The sequence below is a fragment of the Natator depressus genome, chromosome 22 (assembly GCF_965152275.1).
Source record: "Natator depressus isolate rNatDep1 chromosome 22, rNatDep2.hap1, whole genome shotgun sequence".
NCBI classification, from domain to species: Eukaryota; Metazoa; Chordata; order Testudines; family Cheloniidae; genus Natator; species Natator depressus.
This window is the reverse complement of record NC_134255.1, coordinates 4,010,846-4,027,732: the sequence shown is the minus strand read 5'-3', so window position 1 is coordinate 4,027,732 and position 16,887 is coordinate 4,010,846. Positions and strand designations below refer to the sequence as shown.

The 16,887-nt window shown below is 46.9% G+C and overlaps 1 protein-coding gene across 1 annotated transcript in view; it reads right to left on the bottom strand.

Moving 5' to 3' along the window:
- DCPS (decapping enzyme, scavenger) overlaps window positions 1-16,887 on the bottom strand; it is a 64,092-nt gene that overhangs the window by 18,768 nt on the left and 28,437 nt on the right. Inside the window, exon 3 of the mRNA XM_074936944.1 lies at window positions 10,053-10,198. Within this exon, the coding sequence (XP_074793045.1) occupies window positions 10,053-10,198 (146 nt within the window). The remainder of the gene's footprint in view (window positions 1-10,052; window positions 10,199-16,887) is intronic.

The following is a 16,887-nucleotide window of genomic DNA, read 5'->3' as shown; positions in this document are numbered from 1 at the left end:
CTCAGAAGTCATGTGTTCCAGACCCCTAATCATTTTTGTTGCCCTTCGCTGGACTCTCTCCAATTTATCCACATCCTTCTTGTAGTCTGGGGCCCAAAACTGGACACAGTACTCCAGAGGAGGCCTCACCAATGTCGAATAGAGGGGAACGATCACGTCCCTCGATCTGCTCGCTATGCCCCTACTTATACATCCCAAAATGCCATTGGCCTTCTTGGCAACAAGGGCACACTGCTGACTCATATCCAGCTTCTCGTCCACTGTCACCCCTAGGTCCTTTTCCGCAGAACTGCTGCCTAGCCATTCGGTCCCTAGTCTGTAGCTGTGCATTGGGTTCTTCCGTCCTAAGTGCAGGACCCTGCACTTATCCTTATTGAACCTCATCAGGTTTCTTTTGGCCCAATCCTCCAATTTGTCTAGGTCCCTCTGTATCCTATCTCTGCCCTCCAACGTATCTACCACTCCTCCCAGTTTAGTATCATCCGCAAATTTGCTGAGAGTGCAATCCACACCATCCTCCAGATCATTTATGAAGATATTGAACAAAACCGGCCCCAGGACTGACCCCTGGGGCACTCCACTTGACACCGGCTGCCAACTAGACATGGAGCCATTGATCACTACCCGTTGAGCCCGACAATCTAGCCAATTTTCTACCCACCTTATAGTACATTCATCCAGCCCATACTTCTTTAACTTGCTGACAAGAATACTGTGGGAGACCGTGTCAAAAGCTTTGCTAAAGTCAAGAAACAATACATCCACTGCTTTCCCTTCATCCACAGAATCAGTAATCTCATCATAGAAGGCGATTAGATTAGTCAGGCATGACCTTCCCTTGGTGAATCCATGCTGACTGTTCCTGATCACTTGACTCTCGTGTAAATGCTTCAGGATTGATTCCTTAAGGACCTGCTCCATGATTTTTCCGGGGACTGAGGTGAGGCTGATGGCCTGTAGTTCCCAGGATCCTCCTTCTTCCCTTTTTTAAAGATTGGCACTACATTAGCCTTTTTCCAGTCATCCGGGACTTCCCCCGTTCGCCACGAGTTTTCAAAGATAATGGCCAAGGGCTCTGCAATCACAGCCGCCAATTCCTTTAGCACTCTCGGATGCAACTCGTCTGGCCCCATGGACTTGCGCACGTCCAGCTTTTCTAAATAGTCCCGAACCACCTCTTTCTCCACAGAGGGCTGGCCATCTACTCCCCATGTTGCGATGCCCAGCGCAGCAGTCTGGGAGCTGTCCTTGTTAGTGAAGACAGAGGCAAAAAAAGCATTGAGCACATTAGCTTTTTCCACATCCTCTGTCATTAGGTTGCCTCCCTCATTCAGTAAGGGGCCCACACTTTCCTTGGCTTTCTTCTTGTTGCCATCATACCTGAAGAAACCCTTCTTGTTACTCTTGACATCTCTTGCTAGCTGTAGCTCCAGGTGCGATTTGGCCCTCCTGATTTCATTCCTACATGCCCGAGCAATATTTTTATACTCTTCCCTGGTCATATGTCCAATCTTCCACTTCTTGTGAGCTTCTTTTTTATGTTTAAGATCTGCTAGGATTTCACCATTAAGCCAAGCTGGTCGCCTGCCATATTTACTATTCTTTCGACTCATCGGGATGGTTTGTCCCTGTAACCTCAACAGGGATTCCTTGAAATACAGCCAGCTCTCCTGGACTCCTTTCCCCTTCATGTTAGTCCCCCAGGGGATCCTACCCATCCGCTCCCTGAGGGAGTCGAAGTCTGCTTTCCTGAAGTCCAGGGTCCATATCCTGCTGCTTACCTTTCTTCCCTGTGTCAGGATCCTGAACTCAACCATCTCATGGTCACTGCCTCCCAGATTCCCATCCACTTTTGCTTCCCCCACTAATTCTTCCCTGTTTTGTGAGCAGCAGGTCAAGAAAAGCTCCCCCGCTAGTTGGCTCGTCTAGCACTTGCACCAGGAAATTGTCCCCTACGCTTTCCAAAAACTTCCTGGATTGTCTATGCACCGCTGTATTGCTCTCCCAGCAAATATCAGGAAAATTAAAGTCACCCATGAGAACCAGGGCGTGCGATCTAGTAGCTTCTGTGAGTTGCCGGAAGAAAGCCTCATCCACATGCTCAGACAGATCCATTAGATTGGTCTCCCAATGCCAATTAACCCGTATGACAGCAAGAGAAACTGGCCTGCAACCTTGGAGACTAGACCCCACTGCTAGTGCCATTCTAATGTCACCTTTCAAGTAAGCCGGCCACTCCCCACTTCAGAACTGCAGAGCTTAAGGCAACAGATGCAATTTGGGGCTCTATAGGGCAACTTTCATACCCTTATACTGTGCACATGCTTTCTACGAGACTGTCAGAAGAAGAAAAGCTTCTGGGTCAGTTTAACATGCCTGCTTGAATCTATGGCACTTGACAAACATCGGCCAGTCCAGCTACATTGAGTGTGAGGAGTGGGGATCTCTGTCGAACACAGCTGTGCTGGCAAAAGCCCATACTACTTCTTGTGCTTTTCACAGTATAGCTTATTTCATTCATGCGGACTGGGATAAGCAGATAAACAGACCCAAGTGCCCTTGTGCTGGTATAAATTGCGTCCACACAGGAGCGCTCTTCCAGGATAGTATATTGATATAGCTACACTGCTCAAGTGCAGACATGGCCTAAATCAGTCTGCAAACTCCATTTTGTTTTGTGAATGCCATTTTGATTGTAAGACCACATCATGCCTACACATTTGCCTTTTACCTTACATCTTGTGCTGGAACCTCCAAGGTGGAGTCAGGAGAAATTCCTACACCTAGCAGAGAGCTAAAAAAGGAAAGCTATTAACATGGATGATCTTTCATTGAGACGAAAGATTCCAAAACAATGAGCTGGTCACTGCCCTGGAGAACCTGTTCCACCTGATAGGCTTGTAACCAAGCAATGGATCAACTGAGGAGGGCCTAAAGCAGCGCAGGATGGTCATCTGACAAAGGAGACTGGAACTTTATAAAAAGGACTTGCTGGAGCAAGGCCAGAGCCAGAAGCAGATAAGGTTAAGTAGGAGAAGAGGAGGAATCCTGCACCCCCTGAAAAGACATTCACCAAAAAGCCACTGATCAAATGTTAACAGGCTCTTGGATTGGGGAGGAAACTGAGGCAGGGATTTGCATGTATGTGTTATTTTTCCCATAGATCTGTATCTCTCTTGTGCCACCTTAGAGAGAGAGAGAGAGAGAGAGAGAGTGAGTGAGTGTGTGTGTTTAGAAATTCCTTTGCAGAGTGCGTGTTACTTACTCACATGTTGCGTAGATCCCAAAAAGGGGGAAACTACAAGCCAGAAGGTCCATACCCTTGGAGGAACTCTGGGAGCATGGAGTAGCTACTGGGGAGGCTTGGGAGAACCAGCACTAGTTTGAGAGCTGAGGTAACCCACCAGGATTTCCAGCTCAACTTAAGTGCAAAACCAGGGGGTTGTGCTTATCTTCAAAGCTGGAGCCTCTGCTTGCTGATTTAAGAACTTTAATGACTTGCTCTGGCCATTCACATTTCTCCTCTCAGCAACTACACCATCCTTTACAGCTCCACTTATGTTATTTGGCTTTTTGTCTGACAAGACCCTGCTTCTCAGAAGGGATACAGGGCCCTAGACAGTGCAGAGGAATGCTTCCTACTGGGACACTACTGTCGAAGGACAGCACTGTTTGGAGGTGCCTAGCCTCCTGCTGAGGAAAAGGAAGAGGACAGGAACTGAAGGCAGAGTAGGAAGCTTGTGGACGTGGGGACAGCTGCTTGTGAAAGGCAGACCTGGTAGGTTATCTTTGTGCTGTCTGGGGATTGAGACTCTGGCATTCCTCAGCTCACACTCAGAAGGGAGGAAGCCGTCTGCCCACCTGCACTGGGGTGCTAGCCTCTGTACTACTGTCAGAAACGCAGCATCTAGGGATGCCTCTTGCAGCAGTGTTGTTCAGTGGTTATAGTACCTGGCTTCAACCCAGGAGATCTGGGTTCCATTTCTGTTCTGCCAATGCCTTCCTGTGTGACCTGGGGAAAGTCACTTCCTCCCTCTGTGCAACAATTTCCCCCATCTGTAAAACAAGGATGAGAGAGACTTACGTGCCTTTGGAAAGTGCTTTACAATCTGCAGATGAAGACACTGTTTGCAGTATTGTATTGAAAAGGTTCTCAGACTTTGCATCACCTTGCTAGCCCTCATACAACTGTAGGTGGCTACTGTGCATTTGTTCTGGACATCGCCTCATTTCCTTTTTTGCAACAGATGGTGTCTGTTAAATAGGCTGAACAAGCAAGGGGGAGTTCAAACTCCTGGATTCTATCCTAGCTCTGCAAAGACTTGCTGGGTAAGTCATCCCCTGTGGCTCAGTTTTCCCATCTATAAAATGGGTCAAATCCCTTTTTCTTCCTGAATTCATGCCTATAAAGCTCAGTGATACTTAGAAGAGGAACAAGCCATTCAGCCATGCTTGGATTCTCTTGCTTTAAATTCCAGTAGGTTTATAAGGAATTGTCAAAAGCAACACAGTCAGCTCCCCATCACTGATGTGTATCTGTCCTAGACTGCAGCTCGCAGAATTTAAAAACATCTTTTTAGAAATTATATCTGGGGCTTGGTTTCTTTTAAGTGAATTGCTGCAAACATTTTCTTGGGTTCCGAGGTGATGCCCTCAGCATTAACTGCCTCTTTAAAAAGGCAGGTAAGGTACGTAGTAGAGTTGGGCTGGCAGCTGAAGATCCATTTTAGTCATTTTGAAGTCACAATTCTGTCCTATCAAACTCCTACTAGTCTACATTGGAAAACAAGGTGGTCCTGTGTGATTAAAAGGGGATCAGCTGATCATTGTTAGTCTACCTGCATTAGACACTAGAAGATGCCTGTCCAGAGACAATTAGTGCAGCTACAATGGGGACATTGCTCTAAAATTGTCCACGCCTTGAATTCAAGATTCTTCTGTCTGGAAGGACGGAGACTAAGGTGGAAAACAGACTGTTTTCCAAAGGATGGAAAGTAATTTTTTTTACACCCTTCTTATTTTGTCTGCTCTGCTGGTTTCAACAAGAGGAAGAAGAGGACGAGAGACTGCAGTATCAAAAGTGGATGGCTAGGGTATACAGTATAATAAAACTACGTTGGGGGACCTCTCCCAGTTTACTTGAGATAGACCATCAGATGTGCCTTGGTTACTCTGCTTTCCCAGGAGGACAGTACAACTCACGAGTGCAGACTGGAATATATACAGTTCAAATGGTCACAACAGAGAGGGTTAATTCTAGTGTAGTGCCAACAGCAGCCAAGTCCAGGATGCTTACAGCTGTCAGAGTAAAGACATGGAGAAAAATGTTTGCTTTAGAAAAAAGAAAAGGAGGACTTGTGGCACCTTAGAGACTAACAAATTTATCTGAACATAAGCTTTCGTGAGCCACAGAGTGAGCTGTAGCTCATGAAAGCTTATGCTCTACTAAATTTGTTAGTCTCTAAGGTACCACAAGTACTCCTGTTCTTTTTGCGGATACAGACTAACAGGCTGCTACTCTGAAACCTTTGCCTTAGAAAGTTACAGTAATCTACACAAACATCCTCTTGTTTTCTCCCCGCTAATAAATGCCTATTGTAGATGATTGGTGCTGAAGTTTGATGAAGCTGGCGTGAGAGCTGAAAATTGTACCAGACAAAAGGAGATGAGACAGGAGAGTAATTGAGAGCACATTGCAGCCTACAAAGTGGCCTCTCTCACTACATGCAAAGAAGCCCAGCCATGTTCAGCTGTAAATGATTAGAAAACAAACATCACAACAGCTACCCTGTTCTTAACTGCTTCAGTGCTGTGGAGGGTAGTAGAGAAACATGGACAAGACCCCTGGCTGCCCTGGGTACCAGGTACAACACTGATCGAGCCCCAGCATCCCAATGAGAGATCAGCACTTTAGAGCAGTGGTTCCCAAACTTTAACAACCTGTGAACCCTTTTCACTAAAATGTCAAGTCTCGTGAACCCCCTCCTAAAAATGAATATTTCCAGGGATTTTCTCCTTTACCTGAGCATAAATTATAAAAGCAGTGATCTTGGAAATATAAAATTTGCTTTTTTTGTCATATTACACACTATTAATTAATATTTATCATTACCAGATTTTTATTACATTATGAAAACGGCAACACTCTTCCAAGATCTCACTTTCGTAGCTTGTATCACTTTGAATAAGCCCGTTGTAAGACAAGACTCCTGTGTTTCGTCAAGGAGTATCAGAGGTGAAACAGCAGGAAGGTATTTAAGAAGCCAACTCAAAGAGTTCCTCCTACACAATCATTCAGGTCTTGAGCAGTCCAGGCAAACAACGTACGTTAGAACAAAGCTCAAACTTGTTCTTCATAATAATTTTAAAAACAAAACAAGCTGCCTATTTAATTTTAAAAACAGCAAAAAAAATCCACCTCCCTTTCCATTTCTTATGAGTCTTGAAGTTTAAATCCCCTCAGTGTGATAGGTATGATTGCTTTGATCTGCTTCGCTCTTGGAAGTCCAGGGGCTCCGGGCCGCTGGCCCTGTGCTGCTCAGGGTCCCTATGGACAACTCTGTCTGCCATTAGGGAATTTTCTCCCCGAGAACCCCCAGTAACATTTCGCAAACCCCAGTTTGGGAACCACTGTTTTAGAGAGAGGTTATTTCTAATGTATTGCCTCAGTGGACCCTCACCTGTGGTCCTACAGCAAGGCATGCAACTCCCTCATCGGGAATCAGCCCGGGCAACTTCACAAAGGAAAACACATGGAGGCTGCAGCAAAGAAGGTGAGGAACAGTTTGGATTGGGGGCTGGATTTGATTGAGAAAGCCCTGGCTGGGATGATTTAACTGGGAATTGGTCCTGCTTCGAGCAGGGGGTTGGACTAGATGACCTTCTGGGGTCCCTTCCAACCCTGATATTCTATGATTCTATGATTTTATATCAGCTGCTGTTCAGATTAGACAGGAGTTAATTACTATCCTCACTTTTAATGCACTTTTCAAAGCCCTACGCAAATATTACCTAATTAGAGTCAATGTTGCATTTCCGGAATAATTACTCCTACTTCTGTGCAATCAGCATAAGTTGGTCCCAGCAGACTAGTAGAATTGTTTTCCTCGACTCTGCGAAGGTCAGAAGTGTGATTGCAAGTGGGGCTGTTCAGTCAGAAGGTGGGTAAGAAAGGAGAACAAACCCCTTGCTCCAAAGTGACCCCCCCAAAAAAAATCTGAAGAAGAGACAGAAATCATCCAAAGTGGTGGGTTTGTGGATACTCAAGACTGTATTTCTCTGCCCTGGTGACCATCATCCTAGCACAGGACTGAATTTTTCCACACAAAATATTCTAATAGTAAGTTAGAAACTCAGAGGTTCAGAGCTTGTTTCGAAATAGTAACATGAAGGACCAACAATGTGTTGCGATGAAGCAAATCAAGATTACAATGCCTTACATTTCTTTCCGAAATATCCCAAAAAACCGTAAAAGGCAGCCACCTCTCGAACAGAGGGTGGCAACAACCCACCGGGCAGCAAACTACCTCACTGGAGGGATGATGAGAGGTTTTGGACAGGCCATCACAGCAAACCCTGTCTCATGAAAAGGATCGGGGGATTTCAGTGTCCAGCCACAGCACAGGTGTTTAGGGCCTCACCTGAACGAGCCTGACACAGTAAACTTCAAGAACTCAATTATTATCCGTATTGCACAGGGAGCACAGATCACGACCTGACCGTGCTAGGCGCTGTACAAACACAGTACAAGAAGATAGGCTGTAAGCTCTCTAGGTCAGGGACAAGGGACAACAGCCGGATACAGACACAGAGAGAGGAGTACAAAGAAACAGTGAGGCAATATCAGTCAATATGATGGGATGTGGTTTCAGCACACCAGCAGCCTAACCATTGTCAAGTTTTTTGTAGGCCTCACAGGAAAGGAGAGTTTTAAGGAAAGGGCCTTAGAGAGAAGACAAGTCATTTGTGTTTGGTATGCTAGCGAAAGAGGAAGCCGTGGAGAGTTGCAAAGAAAGGGGCGAAGTTTATACCAGTATTATGCAGGCAGAATGGGCAAGATTTAGACATAGCCCTCTCTAGAGACTCGCATCCAGGTTAAGATGAAGATGATGCGGAGGTTATGGTCTTGAGCGACAGGGAGGATGATGGTGGCGTCCATGGTGAATGTGAAAGGAGGTAGGGGAGAGGGCTTAGAGGGAAAGATTAAGAGCTCAGGGCTTATCAACACTTACAGTGCTTTAGCGCTTAGTGAAGATGCTACTTACACTGACAAGAGAGCTTCTCCCATTGGTCCTAGGGACTCCACCTCCCCGAGAGGCAGTAGCTATGTCAACAGGAGAAGCACTCCTGTCAACATAGTGCTGTCTACACAGGGAGTTAGGTCAGTAATAACTGCGCTCAGGGGAGTGGATTTTCACATTCCTGATCAACACAGTTATACCGACATCAGTTTGTAGTTTTGATCAGGACTCGGATTTAGCTAAGCTGAGCTTAAGCTGACGGCTGGAAATCCATGACAACATGTCAGAGATACAGGGCAAGGTTTGAGTTTAGACATAGGGAGAGAAACCCAGCACAGAGTCATCGACAGAGACTATAGTTGACTTTAAGTTTGCAGATGAGATTACCCAGAAATCAGGTGCAGAGGGAGATGAGAAGGGACCAAGGACAGAGCCCTGTGAAACTCCCCCTCCCCTGAAAGCTGGAGGGGGATGAGGAGGATCCTGCAAAGGACATACTGAAGGGGGGAGTAGAGAAGTAGGAGGAGAACTAGGAGAGGACAGAGTCAAGAAAGCCAAAGGAGAACAAGATATCAAGAAGAAAAGCATGTCAATGGTATCAAACAGCTGTCAAGTCAAGGAGGAGGAGGATAGAGTATTGGTTCTGAGCTTTGGCCCGGAAGAGGGCATTAGCAAGTTTGGCTAGAGGTGTGAAGAGGGAAGGAGTTGGATTGCAGAGGGCCTAGACTGGAATCAGAGGAGGGGAACTCCAGACAGCATATTCAATGAGCTTGGAGATGAAATAGCTGGAGAGGCAACAGGGGCTAAGATGTGGTTCAGTTTTTTGAAAGATGGGACAAAATGTGCATATTTGCACCGTGAAGAGAAAGAACCAGAGGGGAGTGGGAGGTTAAAGTGAAAGTAGGGGATGAGAGTGGAGTTGAGGGAGATCAGGAGATGGGATGGGATCAATGAGGCGGGTGGAGAAGTTAGAAGAGGAGAACAGATGGGAAACTTTTGTACCAATGATGGGAGGTGAAGGAGGAGGGAGTGGTAAGAGGGGAAAATGGGGAAGGTGGCCAGAAGGGAGGAGATATCACAATTTATCTACCCTTGAGCTGAGCCTGCCAGGAGCTGAGCCTGCGAGTAGAGGAGCTCATGATTGGATATTTTCAAGAGCTCGCCTGTGCATGTCAGCGCAAGCTGACAAAGGCAGCAGAGTGCTGCTTCTCCTCCTAAGACTCCCACAAATTCAAGTTTTCATGTAGGTATTTGGCTCAAAGACAACTTTTTATTTCTGGTTTGTTTATCTGAAGAGCGCGACGGGACATCTGCTGTAACATCATTAAGTTTGTCTCACACTTTGCAATTTTAAACATCATCAACAACATGTGCTCCCATGTGCATAGCTAGCAAGATGGTGAGAGAAAAAGAGACATCAGAAGTTACTAAGAGAGAGACTGTGTACAGGAATTTCAAATTCAAGGTAGCTACCAAGCTAGGGGAAAATTCTATGGATTAGAAGCCAAGGGCAACCAAACCCAAGCTGAACAAATGATGTCTGACAAACTGACAAGCAGCCAACCAGTACTGCAAGGTCTTGGGTGTATCAACCTTTTCCCCCTCCTTAACTTCAGAGTTACTCCAAATCCACACCAATCACACCCAGACTAGAATCTGGTCTTATTTATTCAAACTCAGCAGCCAGTGCCACACAAACTAGAACACAGGGACTATGCCATTGTCCAAAAGGCTCACCCTCACAGACTGTCTTAGGAAAACAGCTGGATGCCCCAGATAATACTGGGCCACAGAGGCAAGAACCTACCATACCTGGATGCTGAAGCTCTGGGATTGTATAAAGGGCAGCGTAATGTTCTTGTAATCCTCCCCAGTCTCGCAGATGAGATACGCATCTTGGCGCAGATATTTCTGAAGGTGTTTCTCGGTGGCTGGATACACCACTGTGGTTTTTATCTCTGGAAATAAACAAGTTTACAATGTTATAATCAGGAGAGACTAAATCTAAGTTCTGTCCTGTCACTGACTAATTGTTTCTAATTTTTAACCAACAACATGGTAATAGATTTCAGAAATTACTTACAAGGTAGTGGGCGATTTGCATAAATATCGCAGGAACACTATGCCCTAGAGCTCATACTGCTTATTTGCATCAAGAAAGGTTCACAGAACTCAGATGCTGAAGATAATCAGTTGATAAAACAGAGAGTGCATATTTCCAGTGAAGGCCGGAAGGGAACACATAGGTGAAAGTATTTTTACACACAATGGCAAAAAAAGCAGCAGCCTGGATTTATGCAACCACTTCCAAGGGAACAGCTCTCCAACTGTCACCAATCAGATGAATAAAATTAATACAACAGCACTGCACAGAAAACAGTCATGTATTCGGACGTGGATACACACAGCAGGTGGTCAGTCTAGAATCCCTCATATTTTCTTTTGGCCAGACTGAGCTCAGGATTTTGCTGGTGGAAATCCACCTAGGGAGCGCTGGAGGTGAAAAGGTGACCTGGGAGGGGAGTTTGCAGCAACAGAGAGAAGTCACCATCTCCACTCCATTAGGGCACAACAAAAGGAGGCATGACCTGAACAGCTGCAGCATGTCCCCATTCTGCACATCACCGCAGCAGCTTCAAACAGCAGGGCACCTATAAAATCTTACACCCCACTGACCCACGAAAGCTGCCCACCCTCAACCACGCGGGAAGGGATGTGGAATAAATGCCTGGAACTCCCTCTCCTCCCAGAGGGACGGCACAGGTTGCAGGGGGATGTAAATTACCAATCCCTTTTGTGAACCTGGCCCTTCCAGAGCCCGCACCTGCAGGTTACACTTGAATGGAATTGGAGGGGAACTCGTGATCAGATCTGACACTGGGCTACAGCACTACAGAGTCAGCAAATATTTATGCTACACCAGTGGCTCCCAAATTTTTTAGCCTAAGACATTGGCTGTAGGAGCAGCACCTGAGGCTCCCTCTCTAGCTTAATGAGGGGTCTCTTTGCCCTCTGCTGCCCGCGTGCCAATCAACAGTCCTTGCTCAAATTTGGCAATGCCTTCACGTTCTCCCCAAGGCTGAGGGTTTACAACTGGCTGGAAAATTTAGTGAAACTATAAGTTGCTGAACAGATTTTAAATCAGAGAAAAGAAACCCAAGCTGTGGTCTCCTGAGCTCGGATTTATTTATTACTACTTCTGTAACTCAAAGCCTATTTCATATTTACACAATAAAAAGTACAAATGCACTGAGCGCCTTCGCAAGCTGATCACAGACAACTGGGGAAGTGATCTGGGGAAAGCCAGAGCAATTCTGAATGAGCTTGCCTCGGCTTCAGGTGCACAAACAGTTCAAACCCAAACCCCAGTGAATTTTAGTAAGGGTTGGCTTGAGTGCATACTCAGGGCTACGCTGGCCTGGCTTTGCTCAGGCGTGCCTATCACAGGATACAGAATTCAAGGTGGAACTTCCAGGGATTGTAGAGCTGTCCTTCAGTTAGAATCTGGCCCAGATCAGCAGTCATCTGAAATTGTCTCTCCCCTCATGTCTGTCCAGTGGCCTATGAGCAATGAGCTGGGGGCAGTCTCAGTGCCACTCTTAGTGCACTGGTGTCCACATCCCAAAGTCACCACATCTGGCCTCTCCAACGGCAGTCTCCTCAGAGAGCCGAAGGCCTGGGTGGGCCATAGAGACCGAACTACTTGCCAAACCTATAGGTGGGCCCAGGGACAAGACACATTAGCAGCATGAAAGGCAGCCTGGTCCAGATTTTTAAAGGTATTTAGATGCCTAAAGACACAATGGGATTTTCAAAAGCATCTAGGAGCCTAACTCCCACAACAGGGGTTGAAAAATTGCACTGAGCGCCTAGCTCCCCATTGTGGTGCTTCTGAAAATCCCACTAGATGCCGATATATCTTTAAAAACCTTGCCATGACTTCCTGGACTGCCTTCTGTCCCATAGAAAGAGCTGGCAATCGGACACCTTACACCAAGGTTACAATGGCTACTTTTTAAACATTACCAAGCGGTGTCATTATCAAGTAACCACCACTAGCACATAAGTAAACAGGAATAGAACCAACAACACTGGATACACTTAACTTGCATTTACACCTGGATATCTACTCCACACCGAGCAGATCTTTGTCTGATGTCTGAAGCAGTCTGGGTCCCGGGAGTCACAATCTTTCTATAACTTTCTGTGTTTTTTTTGTTCTCTGGCTTGTGGGGTTTTGTTTTATTTAATAAACCACATGAATGGGTCTATCTGCTCTTATCAGTCCATAACTCCCATTTTAACTGTTGGTCCCAAGGCCAAAGCAATTCTGCAAATTCAGAAAAGCCCTTAACTATTTCAGCCCCAACGCGGAATTCCTTTTTTAAATGTTTCCTTACCAGCTAACTCTGCAGGCTGAGACTGTTGCTCAGCGTCCCTGACAGAGGGCATGTCTGCCTGCGAGCTCTTGGCCAGGAGACCATTGGGAGACAGCTACAGACCGAGAATTCATCCCTACTCCCACCTTAAAGGCTGCTGGTCTTGGAGGAGCACATCCGCAGATCTGCTGTTTGGTGCAGGCCCACCAGGCCCCTGAGTTTGAGTGTGGTGAAAAGAGGCAGTGTTGCGGCTAAAGGAGGCAGGCAGCAGGACAGAAAGACAGACACTGCTCTGGACTAGAACCTCCTGAGGTCCCTTCCCACCCTGATCTTCGATGATGCTACGGTTTTCTGATACACTGGATGATTGCCTTCCCCTTCAAATGTCAGAAAACCCAGGGTGGGTCGGGCAAGGGTAAGGTCCACTGACTGAGAGTAAAACTTCAGGAGTTTCCATTTCCCATTGCCGGCAGCACGTGCTGACCTTGTGTTGCAGGCTCCAGTTTGTTTTGGATGCTGCACTTCTGTGCTCGATATACAAACGCTGGTTCACGACTCCGGGCTTCAGTCTGAAAGGGTTGGTGTGACTCAGCAGCATGAGGTGGGACAAATCCCTGACCACAGAAGAAGAAGGGTCAGACAGGTTATTCACAGGCCAGATGGTTTTTGCATTCAGGCACGGGGCAGAGAAACAGCAGCAAATGCATCAAAGCCTCCATCCCTGGCAAACTGGCCCAGCAGTCTGGAAGAAAGTGACACAGTAATGGACTTACTATCATCTGTGTTCAGGAATCATACCAAGGAACTGAATAATCACCAAGCTATTAAACAGCTACAATAAAATCCCAGACTGTGCTCTGAGAAATATTAAAGCACGGTCTGAGGAGAGCTCTTAAGAAATGGGAGGGGAACAGAGAAGGAGCTACGGTGAGTTTATGTCAAGCAGAGGAGACTGCGGGAAAAATGCACTAATGGGGAAGATGAACCACAAATTCATCCTGTCAGCAGGGCAAATATCCTTCTGGGGAGGAGACTAGAGAATTCAGAAAAAGATAAGAGACTGCTGGGCATCCCTGAGGGAATTAAAGGGGAAAGCTCCCAGGGAGGTTAAAGGAAAGTCTCCCCCACCACCCTTCATGGAAGCAGTGTGTACTCTTGGTAACAGCTGAGACCTGGGACACTGGACACCTGGGTTCTATTCTTGAATGCCATCGATTCACTGTGCAAACCTGCATAAGTCACTCACTCATCCTCTCTGTGCCTGCTTCCCCATCTGGAAAATGGCAATAATACCCAGCAGGGTGTTTGGGAGACGTGCTATTTTCAAAGTGCTTTGAGATTCGAAGACAAAAAGGTCGTTGAAGGTCAGTATAGTGTTGGCTAGGCTCACCAAATTCCAATAAAAGCAAAGTAACTGTTATTATATAGTCACTTTCTTATGTATAAATACACATTTATGGCCAGATTTTCAAAGGAATTCAGCTCCCATTTAAGTACCTACATGAAGTGACTCGATTTTCAGAGGAGCTAAGCATGCGGCTACTCCCACTACTTCGTTCTCAGAGAGGCATGCAGCACAGATTACTGTGTATAACGAGGCTTCTGCTATTTGACAATAGTGGTGTTCTTGGTTGCAAAACAGGGCTGCAACCGTGTATTGTACAGCAAGGTCAAGCTTGGCTCACTAAACATTTACAACTGCTCATGTCCAGGTATGGAACAAAAGAGACATTCCTGACGCACAGAAGGCAGATTAGACACATTAAGCCAAAAGACAAAAATGCCACAGCAATACATAGAATATAGATGTATCATTCTCCTTTAAAACAGCTTACATTCTGTTAAAGAGCAATAAGCTGCCACATCCTGTTCTCAAAGCATCCCTAGCACACCTGCTGTTGACAACATTGTCAATAATGGGTGTGTGTTGGGCTGCTCCAGGCTGGCAAGCAGCCTCTGCACCCTGGCTTCCCAGTCGTCAGATAACCCGACCGCACTGGTTTCACGAACACAATAAGCAGAGGTAATATGAGGAAGATGATCCTCAGAGCAGTCAATGCATCTCAGACAACTCCTCCTGCCTTCAGTTTGCCAAAGGCACACTACGCAGACACTACCGCAGCTCAGGGGATAGTAGTTAAATAGCTCTTTCCCCATCACGATCGGCAGGACATGGCTTCATTGTTATCAGTTATTGGTACTCCAGTAGCACCTAGGAGCCCCAGCAATGGACCAATACCCCACTATACAACATGTAGCACAAACAGTTCAGAAATCCAGGAAGCAGAGATTAGGCCGGGTCGCCCAGAACAGCTGGTATATTCTTCTCATTAATGTCAGAGGGGGAGGGGCGCAGCCGCGCAGAGCTCTTGATTTCATTGTTGTGAATGCAGCTGACTTTCTGAAAACGTTGGCATGATGGACTAGCCACAGTGATCCCTTCAGGCACAACCACGGAGAAATACCCCTTTCAGCTGATCAGCTCTGAGACTTGGTCAGGGGAGAAGAGAATGGACACATCGTTCCATCAAGCTGCAGGCTCTTAAATATACCAGGTTCTGCTTTTCTGTCTCAACCACAGACCAACCCCAATCACAGCATTCTTCTAGCATGCAGGAGGCCCAGAAAAGGAGTCTGGAAAAGGGGCTGGCCCTAGGTGAGATCTGGGATACAGGTGGTAAAATTATAGGAATTTGAACCTTCTTCCCACTATTATTTTGGCTTCCTGTGGGTATCCCACAATCCATGAGAGAGTTGCCCAGAATACAGTAGGCCTGGGTAAAGTGCTAAGAACTCAGTGATACCTACCCATACAACAATGCAGCACAGCGCAGACACATGGCACAAACATGACTATTTCCACTGCAACCCCAACAAGGTGAACACACACAACTGGAGTAAGATGCAACAGTTTAACTACATCAAGGCATCGTACCTTAGTGCAACTTTCTGATGTAGGAAAGCCCTGTAGCTGAACGCATTTGAAAATCTGCCTTTGATGGGATGTCTGCCCCACACTGGCCAGTAAGGGGTAAATAGAGCCCTAGAGAGGCCATGTGAAAAGCAGCCCATAGGAGAGGGGCTGTGAGGAGCGGCCAACCAGGGACCAGCAGGCCCACATAAGAAGAGCCTCAGGGCAGAGCAGAGTCAGTAGCTGCCTGAAGCTTGAGGAGGGAAGACTGCATCTGGCATAGACTGGAACCCTGTACCATTTTGGACAGGCAGTACAGGCAGGAACTGGGGAGAAGGGAAGGAGCTCCAGATGGGCAGCTGAGACAGAGGAAAGTGCTGAGACTGTGGGGAAGTGGCCCAGGGAAATGCAGTGATAGTAGAGGCAAAGGAATGCAGTAACCCTTTGGAGGGTCCCTGGGCTGGGACCCATAGTAGAGGGTGGGCCTGAGTCCCCGGCCCACACACTCGCCACTGGGGAAGTGGCTGGACTAGGAGCTAAACTCCCCTGGCAGGGGGGAACATAGACAGTGACATGGACAGAGGGCTGAGCCACGAAGCAGATGCTGCAGTTCCTGACTCTGCGAGAGGGGTTGCAGGTGGACTGCCGAGAAGGAGTGATGGGGTGCAGACCGCAGAGGGGGGGGTTGGCCTCCAGCTAATCTCCAAGACAACCAGCAGGAGGCACTGGATCAGCGGTGAGTGACACACCCCGTGACACTGCCCCTTAGAAGATATTTCAGCTGGCTTAAAAATAGCATCTCCAAGAGGCAGAATGATATGCAATCTTGTTAGGTCTCCAGCAAGAAGGAGGAATCTGAATTACTGTCACTCCAGGAGTCTTATCTGAACAGCTCCTTCTGATGTGGTACAACCCAGAAGGAAAAGGTGCATCTCAAATTTAAACCTCTCTTTTGGGAACTGATGCAACCATAAAGATCCTGTACCCAGCTTGAGGCAGAGACTCAGAGCCTCACAGCACAAAACCACAAATGCCTGCCTTCGCTGAGAAGGGAAAGTGGCAAGTAGAGGGGGACAGCCCTGGCATTTAATTGCTCTACCTGAAGCACAAGGGCAGTCGGGGGTGCTCTTCCAAGAGTACGCAGAGGGGCAACAGAGTGCTCAAGGCTACCTGCTCTTACTGTTCCATGCCACCAAGGAGCACAGAGCACTCCTGAGATCAGTAGTCCGCTTCAGGCTGAGCAGGAAGCAGAGCAACTAGAGTCTAGACACTAAAGAGTTAACCACCCCCCTTCCGAAGAGGGTGTCTAAAGAGCAAGTCATATTGGTGGTGCCTCTACCCCTTACACCAGCTAGAT